The sequence below is a fragment of the Actinia tenebrosa genome, unplaced genomic scaffold (genome assembly GCF_029948245.1).
Source record: "Actinia tenebrosa isolate PJP-AT-01 unplaced genomic scaffold, QUT_ActTen_1.0 PGA_scaffold5__44_contigs__length_20552954, whole genome shotgun sequence".
Lineage (NCBI taxonomy): Eukaryota > Metazoa > Cnidaria > Anthozoa > Actiniaria > Actiniidae > Actinia > Actinia tenebrosa.
Window position 1 is genome coordinate 12757205 of NW_028292582.1, and position 14504 is coordinate 12771708.

At 45.5% G+C, this 14504-nt stretch overlaps 2 protein-coding genes across 2 annotated transcripts in view; one reads left to right on the forward strand and one right to left on the reverse strand.

Moving 5' to 3' along the window:
- The window catches only part of LOC116291986 (uncharacterized), a 35903-nt gene that overhangs the window by 9974 nt on the left and 11425 nt on the right, over positions 1–14504 (reverse strand). The gene's annotated exons all lie outside the window — the stretch shown is intronic.
- On the forward strand, positions 6107–9868 carry LOC148906598 (uncharacterized). Its single transcript, XM_089037554.1, has 2 exons — positions 6107–8015; positions 8618–9868. Exon 1 carries the CDS (start codon positions 6107–6109, stop codon positions 7331–7333), a length of 1227 nt encoding a protein of 408 aa, XP_088893680.1. The 3' UTR covers positions 7334–8015; positions 8618–9868.

The window sequence follows — 14504 nt, forward strand, 5'->3', positions numbered from 1 at the left end:
GATCTATGATCTATGATATAGAGTGCCAACAATACACCTACTTGCAAGAACGTTGTCATACGAAAATCAACATTAGTGATTTAGTGGGATAGGAATTATATTAAAAAACGAAAGAAGATCACTGAAGCTGAACTTTTTCTTTTGTCTTTTAATGTATTCCTTTCTCACTACATTACTAATGTTCTAATATCGTATGACAACGTTCTTGCAAGTAGGTGTATATCCGTGAAACACTTATTGATGGCTTGCAAGCAAGAGTTAAAAGACAAAAACATGGCGGCTATTGTGGTTAAAAATGGATGCTAATGAGAAATCTTTTGTTAAATCAGAAATTTCTGAACATCTCTTGTCGTAATATAGTAGTATAGGGAATGGGGGTTCCAGCGCAATCTCAACACGGGCAAGACCCGTGTCAAAAATCCACCTACGGAAACAACCCACTCCAAGTGTGGTTGGGGGCAACAGCGCAAATATGTTAGTCTATATATGGAGTGCGAAGATTGTAAAGAGTTTGTTTATGATTTCTGAGTGCTTGAAACCCAAGTTTGTACCTACTAAACCAAATAAGTATATTTGTTGTGGTAAGAAAATGCAAATAGAAGACGACACGTCAGCACAGTGTTACGAGTGCGGTAAAAATATTCGTAATGCCGTGCCTTGTGCTACCAGGGAACAATATTATTCCAACGGAGGTCGTAAGAAGACGCCATACAAAAGAATAAAATACTTTAGGGACTGGATGAGTCATATCCAAGGTTATCGACCGGTATATTTAGACAACGAAGTAAAGAAGAAAATCATAGACCATTTAGAAGAGCCAACCCCACAAAGTCTACGGAAGACATTGAAAAAATTAAAACTAGGGAAATATTACAAAGCTATTCCCTATCTTTTGTCTGAAATTACCGGTAAGTCTATTCCCGAGGTTTCTGATATGACAAAAGCCGAGTGGATGTTTTGTCGGCTGAATAAGGATATTCCTTATTATCCTGATGTAATTTACGAAATATTTTACAAAATAGACCCCAACCACCCCCTGTTAGGATGGATTCCGAGAAAATAAAAATGCAAAACTGGCGTTTATTTTGCCAGAAACCCCACTGGGGAATGCATCGCGCAGAACACCAAGCTATCCCCAGTGGGGTTTTTTGCATTTTGGGCTTACGGGGCTTATTTCATCCCGCGCCAGAGGCCCTCTAGTACGTACACATATATCTTTCTTACGACCCACCAGAGGGTGAACTCCGGACAGCGTCCCGAGACACCCCCTGACTTTTCCAATCGCGAAACCCCCCATCGCGGGGTTGAATCGCACTTTCTACCCCTCCCCCCACGGTTGCTGTGAGTGTGGGGAGGCTTTTTTTTTCACTCACAGCAACCGGTCCAAATGCGTCTACAGCGAGGCTCGAACTCGGGACTTTAGGCCTCCCCAGCTCCAAAGTCCCACGATCACGAGCGAACGCCAGACACATCTGGACGCTTATGTATGTGAAAATTATTATATTTAATCTGCATAATTTCTAGACTGACGTTCGATATGTAAATAGAATCCCGTCACGCTCTTTTCGAAGCAGATGTTTACTGAGCAAGCTTTCTTTGAAGCTCTTCTTTCGCTTCTTGATAGATCTTTTTGCGAGATTCCTCGGAAAGATCTCTTACGACTGTTTTTTTATTCCTTATGTCCGTCTTTAATTTCTCGTACTTTTCCTCTTCGGCTAAGATAAGCGAGAATTCTACGTCGTCTATCTTTCTGTCACGCAAAGCCTTTGAGACAAGGTCAGTGATCGTATTTACTTTAGCCCTTGACAGAGCTATTGTCGTGTCGTGTTTTGATATTTTGCTTGACAACTGTTTCATAATGCCCGTAGCAACAGCCGAGATAATACCACAGGCTGCCCCAACGCCGGCCAAAGGAACTCCAACGATTATTCCCGGCCCAGTAAGCGAAGTAGCAACGCCAGAGCCCGTTAACGCCACGGACATGGAGCCGGAAGTTATCGCGATTTTATGTAATATGCTTCGGGCTCTAGCATACTTTTTCCTGACCTCCTCATAGTGCTTCGTTTGACCCTCTAAGTAAGCGAGGATTAGATTTGCCTTATTCAAGCGGAAGTTCTCGGCATTCAATTCATTGGGTTTTGTAGGTAAATCAGGATAGAGTGGAGGTGCTGATGGTATAACATCCATTATATATACTAATGTACGACGCTTTTGGGAATGATATACAGGAGCAGCCACATCACGACAACAGGGATTACTGGAATTGGAGGGCCTTCAGGAAGATGTTTCCGCACGCGGATGCTAGTAAGTTCGAAAGAAGGCCCGATGGTATTTACTATAACGGCTCCAGAATGTACAGTAATGAGGATTTGAAACCTACGCTGGTTAATCAGATAGACGATCAACTGAAGAATTCTGGTTATGTTGAACATAAGCCTAAGCCAACATATGTTGAACATAAGCCCGTGCAAGGTTGGTCAAAGGAATTATTGCTGGGTACCAGTACTTATCCGATACCCGCAGTTTCATTTGATAAACACCCAAGCTTGGACCTAACGCTGAACATGCGGATTTCTAACAAGCATTCCTTTCCGTTAAAGGTGCGGGATATCTTCAAAGACGTACCCATTATTCATACCACCGCTAAGGAATCTCATGAATGGTTAAGTGGTCCTAACATGCGTTATTGGCCGCAGCAACTAAACTTTGCAGTTTGGTGTGCCACTAGCGGCTGTGGTGTAAGCGCAAGCTTGATGAAGAATTCAATATTTATGTTTCATTTTCACTTCACGGTTAGAAGAATACTGCATGAGATGGGCGTTACTGCATTACCAGGAGATGCCACGTTTTACCCAAGAGATAATAAATACAGCGTGCCGGCTTATGACAGACTTTGTAAGGAGTTTGACGTTGTAGGGAAGGATTTCCGATGCACTGCCGGCGCTAACAATGGTCTGGGGCATATTTGGGCTTATTGGGGGATTGGTGGACATGTGCTAAGCGATAAGGAAGTTCATGCGTTGAATCTACGATGGAACACTGGGTATCACAAAGAAACTCACGACAGTAGCACCTTCTTTGAACCAAACGCTAAGACCACTAAGGAAGTCAGAGACGGACCTTTGTTCAAAGACGAGGGCGGTAAGTATGCAGGGGCTAATCCACTGATTATCAAAATTACCAACGACGAGCAAACAAAGCAATATCTTAATTTCATACCCCCAGAAGGTAAAGGACTAACCAAAGCCGGCCTTGCCCGTTTAAACCGCAGCATAGAAGCTTACGTGTATTCTATCCTTGGAGCTCAGGTAAACACCCGATCGAGCATAGTGGGGAATACAGGCGCCGCAGAAGAGACGCGAGCCGAAGCCTTGATCTTATTCGAAAGTTCGATCTTGGAGGGCGACATTAGCAAGGGCGTACAGCGTTACCAACTAGCCATACAAAATTCTAAGGCGAGGTTGGACTATGCAGTAGCCCCGGGTTGTTGGTTAATGCCCAGTAATTTATCTATAAATACTGGTTCTGTAGTAGGATACAACAACAAACTTCAACGAGCTACTAAGGATATGAAGTTTGGGGTGAATGACGTGAACTCTGACACTCTTAGGAACATTCCTCACTTCGTGGAGAAGCCAAAAAAGGAACACGCAGAAAAACCCGAACCAAAGAAGAAGCCCCAAAAGAAGGCCCGTGTTATGCCTACGATACCCGAGGAATACGACCATAACTTACTAAAAGCCGGCTTAGCAGCTGCGAGCGTTGGTCTGAGTTATTATATATGGCGATGAACAACCCCTACGTAGCTGGAGTAGATTGTGTTTATACGACTTACACAGGTGAGAAAAAATATACCCTACCATCTTGGGTTGATGTCACGGGTATGTCCGTGAATTTAAACTACTCAGGAAAAAAATTGATATTATGCAGCATTTCTTTTGGGGCCGTTAGCAGCGCGAATGTAGGATTTCGTTTCTGCGACGACAACGGAGTATTACAGCCCATGCGCGTGAAGACAAACGACAGGGAGCCCACGCATTTCTCAGTAGAGCCGCCAACGAATAGCTCTGAGAATCTTTCCGTTTGGACTTTCCACATGGTTGCTGATTGCCACGGGAAGGTAAAGCTGCAGATAAGAGTAGATGACACCGCGAGTGTTTGTATGAATAGCATACATGACCAAAGGAATTACGTCTATAACCACATGACCATCAGCACTTTGACGGTGGTTAGTCTTTAGGAGGATCTTTGATCCTTGAAATATATGAACCCACACGTGAAGGAAACTTATTACGCCCATCTCGTAGATGAAGAGGAATATGACGACATCGCTTGGCATGACGTTGGACTGTGGGTTGAGGTTGGGGGAACTGCATTGGTCATTTGCACTATTAGCATTAATACAAATAAGCATGCAAACGTGGGGTTTAGGCTTATCGATGAGAATAATAAGCCCCTGCTTCCTTATCGAACTTCAACGAACACCAGGAAAGTTACCCATTTTTCGATGGAGCCCCACACTAGGTCCTCTGAAGACCTAACGCCAGTGACTTTTCATATGCTAGTCAATTGTAAATATGCTAAGCTACAAGTCACTTCTGATGACGGTGAGTTTAGGATAAATCGCATAGGTATCTGGCCTATTAATAGTGCAGCCTGGAATCATAAGCCCATTTCTACCATGAGTGTGTTGCCGTTGGTTCCAAATTACCAGGGCGGTGCTAACACCGTCTTTCATTATCCTCAAAGCAGGGCACCGCCCGATGAGAAGATCAAGCCTTCATCTTCTTCATGAGGACCACCCCAATAGCGACAACCAAGATCCAAATGTTGTTACCCACGAACTTCAACAGTTCTCCGCCGGCCCTAAGTGCCAAGGAAACAACCGAACCCAGCAGCCCAGGCAAACCGGCTGCCATCTTTTTTCCTAAGGCCGTCAGTCCATTGCCTAATTTTTTTACGCCTGCGCCTGTAGCCTTAAGCGCGGATAGGATAACTCCTACTACGCTCGAAATAGCAACCGCGAATGCCAGCGGAATACCATACTTCAAAAGGGCTCTTTTTACCTTTTCCTTGGTGGTAAGCCCCAATTCTCTTTCCAGGTTTTCCTTTTGCGCCTGTAATTCCGCAAGGCGTACCTCGAGGGCCTCCACTTCCTTTTGAGCTGCTTCCCTTTCCTCTTCGGGACGGGTTTGGTCGTTGATTATTTCCTGCTGCCGCCCTATTTGCCCCTCCAGGTCTTCGATGGCCTGATCTCTTTGCCGGATTTGTTCTTCCTTAGTGTTAATTTCGGCAACCAACTGCCGCCGTTCCTCTAAAGAGCCGGCTATGGTGATATGCAAGTTTTTAGCTTCTTCCTTGCTTATGTCTAGGTCTTGCAGGGCGAGATTGAATGCTTGCCTGGCTTGGTCTCTTTCGTCTAAAGCCGTTTCAGCTTCTCGCTTGAATTGCAGTATGACTTCGTTCTTGCCCTTGATTTCTTTCTTTTGAGCATCGGTTAGCTGCCGCATTTGTTTTTCGTACTTTGCTTCCTTTTCTTTCAACGTTTCTTGTAGTTTCTTGGCGCGTTTTTCTAACGCAACCTGTTCATTCAGGGCCTCCAACCTTTCTAACGCACTTCTGGTAGCCAGTTGAAAGCCTCTTAATCTTGCCACGTTAACCATGACCGAGCCATTTTCGTCGAAGAGGATTTGTGGTTTGGTCCAGCGGTTTTTGTCGGGATATCTCATGTCTTGGACGCTTATGAGGACTTTGTTTCCGCGTTCTGTGAGCCTTACGTCGTCGGCCTCGAAGTGGGAATAGCGCTGCGTTAGCTCTTGCGTTGCCCACTCTACGGTTTCCCGCGCGGTTGCTCCCTGCTCACCCATGTTTCGAAGTTCTATGTACTCGGGGGCGGACTTACCCGGGTTCTTTTCGTGCCACATGCGATTCAAGGAGGTCTTGAAGCTTTTCCACCTACTGCCGTACGTGTTTTCTAGAGCCATGTCGTAGATTAGGGGGTCGGTTTCCGCGCCTTTAGTCCATGCGTCGTATTCTTCGTCGTTAATGTCGACTTGACCTTCTTCGGTGGTGGGGTCAAAATCCGTTCCTTCTACTTCCATTATATATGATAAGCTCAAAGTTAAACCCCAACGTATTACCTAAGCAGGTTGGCGGACTGAAAGCAGAACGCACCTTTCACCGTGTCACCTTTACCCCCAGCAGCGCTAAGCCAGGGGAAACCCTGTACGTAGGCGTGCCCCGCCTAACGGATAACCTAGTCTTAGTTCCTGGCACCCTGGCGCTAAGGTTTGACCTAGCAATACAACCAAGCACTGCGGACGCGCGTCACGTTGTCAACGACCTTGGCCGCAACATTGTCTCAAAGATGCGCGTAAAGTTCGCCGGGGAATCCTTGCTGGACTTAAATAGGTACGATCTGTATACCACGTACAAAGACTTATGGTTGACTGCATTTGACCGCGCGCAAAGGATAGAGCAGGGAATCGCCAGTGATGCCATACGCAAGGTAAGAAGCGCAACCGACAGCGCCTCAGGAGAAGACGAAATAAAGACAGCTTATGGCACTAAATATGTCGTTCCATTAGATTTCGAAGTTATCACGAACCACGGTGCATACTACCCAAGGCAGCTAAGCGAGCTGCAGTTCGAAGTAACCCTAGCAGACACTACGAACATCCTACAGGGAAAGGACGTAAGTTCCTCAGCCGTCCACCCATACTCCGTTACTAACTTAGAGCTGCAGTATGAAACGGTATACAGCGAAGACTTAGCACGTAGCGCCGGTATGGAATACAGCTCCGGGAAGGCTTTCCTTTACGATCACGTCGTGATGTACAAGACGTTCAGCTTTACAAATAACGTCGAAGAGGTCATCAACCAAAGCATTAACCTTCCCAGGCGCAGCCTCACAGGGATAATGTTGCTGTTCGCAAAGACATACACGGCAGGATTGCGTGACTCTGAGGCGTTCTTTAATCCTAACATCACTAACGTAGGCGTTAGCATTAACGGAGTGCCTAATAAGGTTTACTCACAAGGGATAAAGCCCGAGGACATGTACCGGGAAGTCGCGCGTAAGTTTGGCGACCAAATTGGCCCAAAGGAATTCTTTAAGGATAAGTATGCGCTGTGGATCGACATGCGCACGACGAACGACGAAGACCTACATGGTCAGGGATTGCGGCTGGTAAATACCCAGGACGGCATTACGTTGGAGATCAAGCGCACCAAAGACGCCAGCGACGCTACTAAGATCAACGCATATATCTTCGTAGTCTCAGACGCGCAACTGAGTGTAGAAATGAATCAGCTAAAAAGCGTTGCGTATTGATTCGCGTTCCTTGAGCCAAGCGAAAGGATAAAAAATATTCCTTAGGTATAATATGCTTCGCGTATTCGAAAACAACGAAACCAAACTGCAATGCATAGTGCAAGGCGATAAACTTTACTTCAAAGCGAAGGAGGTGGCGGCGGCGTTGGGTTACGTAAATTCCAGAAAAGCGGCGTCTGATCACGTATCAGAGGAAAACAGGGTAACTTTGAAGTCTTTAAAGGGTGTAACTCAGCGTGACACCCTTAACGCACAACCCAATGCCGTGTATTTGACGGAGGAAGGTCTTTACGAATTGATATTCGGATCTGAAAAGGCTGAAGCAAAAAAGTTCAGGAAATGGGTGTTGGGTGACGTTCTACCCACGCTAAGGAAGACAGGTAAATACGATATGGAGAAGCGATTCAATGGTTCAAATCCAATGGCATTTAAGATAGAAACGGAGGCAGACATACACGATAGAACCGTACACAGGGTGCGTAGGTTCTACTCGCACGTAATCATAGTTCCAGGTCTTGGAGAACTGCAGGACACCGCAAGTAAGCGCATTAAAAGCTGGCGGAAAGGCTACCAGGCAGGTCAACCTGATCTGCTGATCCTTAACAACCATAATAAATACAATGGATTATGCATAGAATTGAAGACACCCAAAGGCACCGGCGTATTGTCCGAGAAACAAAAGGTAATGTTGGAACGATTTGAAGAAAATGGATATTTAACCATCGTAAGCAATGATTATGATCTGCTTTGCAGGGAAATAGATGAATATGTTGCTGGCATTCGCATTCCTTGTCCTTGGTGCATTAAAACATTCAAAGGTCAAGGCACTTTAAGCACGCACCTTAAAATATTTCATAGGTATAATGATTCTTGAACAAACACACTGGCGAGATCTGCTGCAAGGCGTTTCATATCGAATAAAAAACTACGTCGCATTCGAAGACATCGACCGTTTGAGGTTGGTCTTAGAACGCGACGGTCAGGAATACAGCCTTTGGGCGCCTGACTGTGTGAGATACATACTGCAGGGTGAAGAATATACACACCTACGCAGTCATGGTAAGGTAAACGGCCGATGGAAGTTTGACATCGAACGTCGAGCGGAGGATAATCCGTTGTGCGACTAATCCTCTTCATGGGCGGATAAGTAGTCATCTGCTGTGTCTGCCCTCATTTTTTCCGCCATTTCATACGCTGATAAGGTAATAGTCACGCCTCCTAGGAACGCTGCGATGTAAGGTAACATTATACCTTAAGTAGATTCCACTCTTTTCTTACCAACAGATAATGATCTAAGGGCTTAGGGCCATCGTAAAGGCAGCACCAAATATGTTGGCCGCTACGTATACAGCCACATCGGTCGCAGATGCCATCCCAGTGTTCCCTATTCTCCCACCTTACACCCTCATAGTCGTCGAAGCATACGAAGTCTTCGTCGATCTCCTTCTTACGTCGCGTGAGCACCCGGCCGGTTTCAAGGGGGCAACATCGCTCTGCTAAATCGCCGTGGGTCTCGCAGACCACATCTGTGAGGTCATAGCGACGGCAGCGGTACTTATGCCAGTTTTCTTCGAAGAGGGGTTCATCGCATCGGCGGCAATGACCTTTAAGGCAGACTCTATGCTCGCGGTGATATCGTAGGGCCTGTACTGTGGACAGTTCCTTACCGCAGTCACCGCAAACAGTGCTGATGGTCTTCTGACAGACTTTCTTGGAAAGATGGTATTGCAGTCGCTGCTTGCTACTAAAAGCTCTATCACATTGCACGCACTTCATTATATATACCTTATTTTTTATTGTTAAATTGTTAAACCCTGTAAGAGGGTTTTAGGATAGGGTCTATTATTTCTTGTTATTTTGTTAAGCCCCGTAAGAGGGTTTTAGGATAGGGTCTATTATTTCTTGTTATTTTGTTAAGCCCCCATTAAAAGATGAGGTATCATTCTTTCTCATCGTTGAAACCAGCAAAAAGATAATCATGTTAACCATTCTTCGATTACGATGATTTAACAAAATAACAATAAAAAATAGGTCCTTACTTGAGACCTCTTTGCAGCATTTAACAAAATAACAATAAAAAAGAAAGACCTATGCTAATTCCCCTTGCCGGGGCTTAGTAAGATCTTCTTTGCGACCTCTTACTCTTCTCGAGCGTCGTCTAAAGTCCTTTGTGCTTTAGTATCCGCGGGACACCAATGTCCAACGAAGTCTTCTTCAGAGAATACCTTATTACAGTGACGGCAGGTGTATTTTTTACACGGTTTGGGTATCGGTGTTTTGGGAGGGATTATGCAGTCAGCAGGTAGTTCGCACGTAATGCAGTCCATATATCTATGGGGGATATCGAATGAAGTCCTTAATGGACTCCTTAGCCCAGCCCGCCATTGTCAAAAGCGCGCCAAACCGTTCTGCACGCTTCAGACCACACATTTCATCGTACAATTCCTGTACGCGCTCTTTTAACCGGTCTATCTCCTCCCTTTGCATTTCTATGGTGTCTTTTTTATCCTTTGCGTCGCCGGCGATCCTTCTTACTGCTTCCACTGGTTCCATCTATATATAAATGGGGTTCATCAGATATAAATGAACCCGAATCACATACCTTGTAACGCTCTGATAGTAGGACCCACCGGCTGCGGAAAGACCCAGTTCATCGTGGAGCAGCTATTAGGATCCTTTAGATACCGCTTCGACTACATAGTGCTATTATGCCCCACCTACGTGAATAACCGCACCTGGACGGGTATAGGAGTGAAAGATGACGACTTCTTCGTAGATATCTTAGATCCTAACGAGTTATCCAGCCATTTGAAGTTCTGGCACAAGCAATTCCCTAAAGATACACAGACGCTCCTCATATTGGATGACATTGCCTGTGGGGACGACGTAAAAAGGCGCACCTCCGAATTAGTGAAGCTCGCCTTTAGCGGCAGACATGACAACATTAGCGTTTGGTTGCTTTCCCAGCAGCTTACCAGCGTCTCTAAGCCCTTTAGGGAAAACATAGGCTCTCTCGTAGTATTTTATACTCCGAGCAAGTCTGACCTGGAAACCATTTTAAGCGACTACGGCGGTGAGATAAGCAAGGAACAGCTGCACGAATACATGCGGCATTTAAAAACGCACCAACATTCCAAGATGATTTTCTCTTTGAGGTTTCCTTATGACGTTAATGTATATGGAGATTGAGCAGCTCATAGATGAAGTCCCCACACAGTTAGATGAAAGTAACCTCAAGGAACAACTTAACATTCTTGTGTCTTCTGGGAAGTGTAAAGAAATGATAGGCAAGGAACTTACCCATGAACAGGTTAATAAGTTGTCAGAAGAGGAGGTTAAGAAGTTCCATAAGAGGTACGAGGCTGCCCTCGCAAGTAAGACCACGGACGCCGTAGCAGACTCCGCTATCCGACTTGCAACTAAATTGCTTGGACTTGCACTGCCTATAGACGACGTGGAGCAACTGCGGAAGGACATAAGAGATGACTATGTCATATCCCAAGAACTTAAGATAACCTGCGGGTGGTTGTCTTTGAAGTGCGGTAAGTTAATGGCAGTCGCCTCTGCGGCACTTCACGTAGCTCAGCACGTCGACTTGAAGGAGGTACTAGGTTCCTTCGGAACATCTTGGAAGGACTTCAAGAAGGACAGAGAAGTCGAAAAGGTCTTCCAGGCAGCACTTACTGAGGTACCTGATCAAGTCGCCTCAAGTACCTAGTCAAGTCGTTGTCAAGTCACCTCAAGTACTTAGTCAAGTCGTCCTTAAGTCATTCTCAAGTACTTAGTCAAGTCGTTGTCAAGTCACCTCAAGTACTTAGTCAAGTCGTCCTTAAGTCATTCTCAAGTACTTAGTCAAGTCGTTGTCAAGTCATTGCCAAGTCATTGTCAAGTCGTCATCAAGTAACTTGTCAAGTCCTTCAAGTCCCTTAATATAAGATGAGTGACACCGAAGAACAACCAGAAAAGGCTCCCGTAGAAGATACCAAGATTACCAAGGCTAAATCTCCGGGCAGAGTCGCTGCCGGAAAGAAGCTCGCGGAGATGAATAAAAAGAACAAAGCAAAGAAGGAGGAAAAGGTGGAGGAAAGAGAAGAGGAATCCTTTATCAATCCTGGGTACGTCATTGGCGCGATAGGAATTGCTATAGCAGCAGGCAGCCTCTACTTACAATGGCGGGCTACGAAGCCAAAAGTAAAGTGGGAGGCCGCAACATATCACGCACCTGTGGAGGTTAGAAAAAGTAAGATCCCTGAAATGGAATAACCTTCTCGCTTTGTAATATAATGTCGACCGCGTTGTTGAAAACTGTTGAAGAGGCAGCTATCATTACTTCTATTGTTGCGGGTATTGGTTGGGTAGGTAAGAAAGTGCTCAAAGAAGACTTTACTGAAGACCCAAGCAAGAGCTTCGCTAATTTTGCTAAGATGACCGCTGCCGTAGGCGGGGCTATCATGGTAAAGGATTACCTACGGAAGGAAAAGTACCTACCTAATGTATAATGGTTAGCTTAGTCGCAGGTGGAGTCATTGCAGCTTTAGCATTTACAGGGGCTAATTATGGTGGTCAATATTTGGATAGATTAGTTAGAGGCGACAAAAGCGGTGCCGCCGAAAGAAAGAGACACGACTTAGCGCTGGAGAAATATCAAAGGGACGTTGCAGCTTGGAATGAAAAAAGACAAGCTTACAGGGATTGGTTGGATAAGAACTACCAAGACAAAATGCAGGCAGACAAGAACTTCGAAAACACAGACTACGCCTTTAAGCTCTATGCGCAGGCGCATCCCGACTTTAGAATGAGAAAGCCTCAGTTCAAGAATTACTACCAGCCTTCTAAGAAACAAAAAGACAATGAATTGGTCTTTGTAGGAGTCGCAGGGCTGGCGGGAGGCGTGGCCTTGGCGTATCTAATATAATGATCGTCTTTTTGGAAAGCGACAAGAATAACTTTACCACTTATTTGAATCCTCCCATCCGCGCGGAAAGGGTTAGGCTGGTTAGTTGCTCTTTGTACAATTCTTGGTATAATTTGATTGGCGGCTTTGTCGTTGTGAATTCCCAAAAGCCAAAAATACCAGATTCCCATTACACCCCTATAACACTGGCTAAGGAGCTAGCAAAGCATGGATATACTCTTACCACAGGATTACCCCATGAAATGAAATTCAAGAAAAATAATGGGAGCGCCAATCTAAAGGACAGTTCATTGGTAGAACTCCTGGGCCTTACTAGTACCACGATAAATAGCGGCAGTACATATGATGTGAAATGGAAAGTCGCATCCTCTTATGAAGTCTATTGCGACTTGGTCCATAGTTACAACAATGGAGAAAAGTCTTCTCTTATGTCCAAGTTTCTGCCCCAAGGTAATCCATTTGACCCAGTAGAATACACTCCCATTTCTTTGAGCTATGACTTGTCTAATTTGGTAGAAAGCATAAACATCACCATTAAAGTGGACGGAAAGACGGTGGATTTTAACGGACGTAAGATCAATCTCGTCCTATCCTTCGCTTGAATCAAGCGAAGCGCGATTCTATTCATATAATGGGCCGCGTAGAGGACAAACTCAAAAGGATTTACTATGGGCCTGAAGGCTATTGGAAAGGAGCGTCAGCTATCAAGAAACTCGCGACCGCGGCCAGGGCATCAGAAGAAACGGCTAAGAACTGGTTGAAAAAACAAACCCTCTGGCAGGTCTATCTTCCCGTGCCTAAGTACATTCCCAGGCCCAGCTTTACCGTAAATACCCCCAACGAAGTTCATCAGGCGGATTTGCTTTTCTTACCACATGACAAGGTGAGAAGAAAGACCTATAGGTACGCTTTGACCGTAGTCGATATCGCAAGCAGATATAAGGACGCCGAACCCATAACCAGCAAGGATTCTGGGGAAGTCGCAGAAGCCCTAGGTAGGATTTATAAGCGCGTCTTGAAATGGCCTAAGCTGCTGCAGGTGGATGCGGGGACGGAGTTTATGGGCGTGGTTACCAAGACCCTGAAAGACCACGACACTAAGATTAGAAGAGCTGAAGCAGAGTACCACAGGGGTCAAAGCATCGTCGAAAGATTCAATAAGACTCTGGCCGAGCGTCTCTTTGGGTACCAGTATTGGAAAGAGCTGGAAGATCCCTCCAAACGCAACAGGGAATGGACTCAGAGGCTCCCCCAGGTCATCGTGGCTTTGAACAACGAGGCGGCCAGGGCTACGGGAATAAAACCCAAGGATGCCATAAAAAAGAAACACGTGGAACACAAGTCCTACGTCAGAAGTTCGAGGGCGGTCTTCCCCCAGGAAAAGAAATTAGGTAATGTCACGGTTCGATATCTCTATGAGCCGGGTGAATTAGAAGGAGGATCCAAAAGAGCTACGGATCCTAATTGGTCTTTGGAAACTTACCAGATCCGAAGTGCGATAGCTAAGAAGGGTCAGCCCATCTTGTATTATCTTCATGATGGTCCCACGCGTGGGTTCGTCAAAGAAGAACTGCTTATCGTGTGATGTCCGAATGCTATCGTATGCACTCCGTCATCACACATCCATCGCTTACCGTCAAATGCAGACAGTGACACCTTCTCCTGCGTGACGTTATGTATCTGATGACCATAGCTGCGCAGGCTGTTCATCTTATGCCGCTGTTCCTTGCGTGTTCGTAATACGTTGAGGTAGGACTCGTGCGTAATGTCCTTCTTAACCACATACTTTTTTACGCCTTTAGCTTTCTTTTCTACGCCGTCTAACTTTAGCACGCTGTACATCTTTGGTTTCAGGCCCACGTACTCTACTATGGGTTTTCCTAACATTTCGTCTTTCATCTTCCCAATTACCTTCTTATTCTTCGCAGAGTAAAGGAAGTGCTCCTTCGGGTAACCGCTGGTGTCGTACTCGTCTATGTCGGGGAGGCAGTCTTTGTAAACGTCTTCCGTTTGCACTTCTAGAATTAGGGAGTCGGTGTCTGTGTACAGGAGGCGACAGCGGTCTCCGTACTTTGGCTTAAGCTTATCGTAGTAGAACTCGTACATAAGCAGCTTCGATAGATCCAGCACCGTAAAGCCTGTGTAAACGGGCTTGTTTAGTAAGAGGTTTGCCTTTTTCATGTGAATCACGTAGAAGTTCAGCATTTCTACGTATCTAACGAAGCCTGGCTGTGACACGTATGCTTCTGCTTCCTC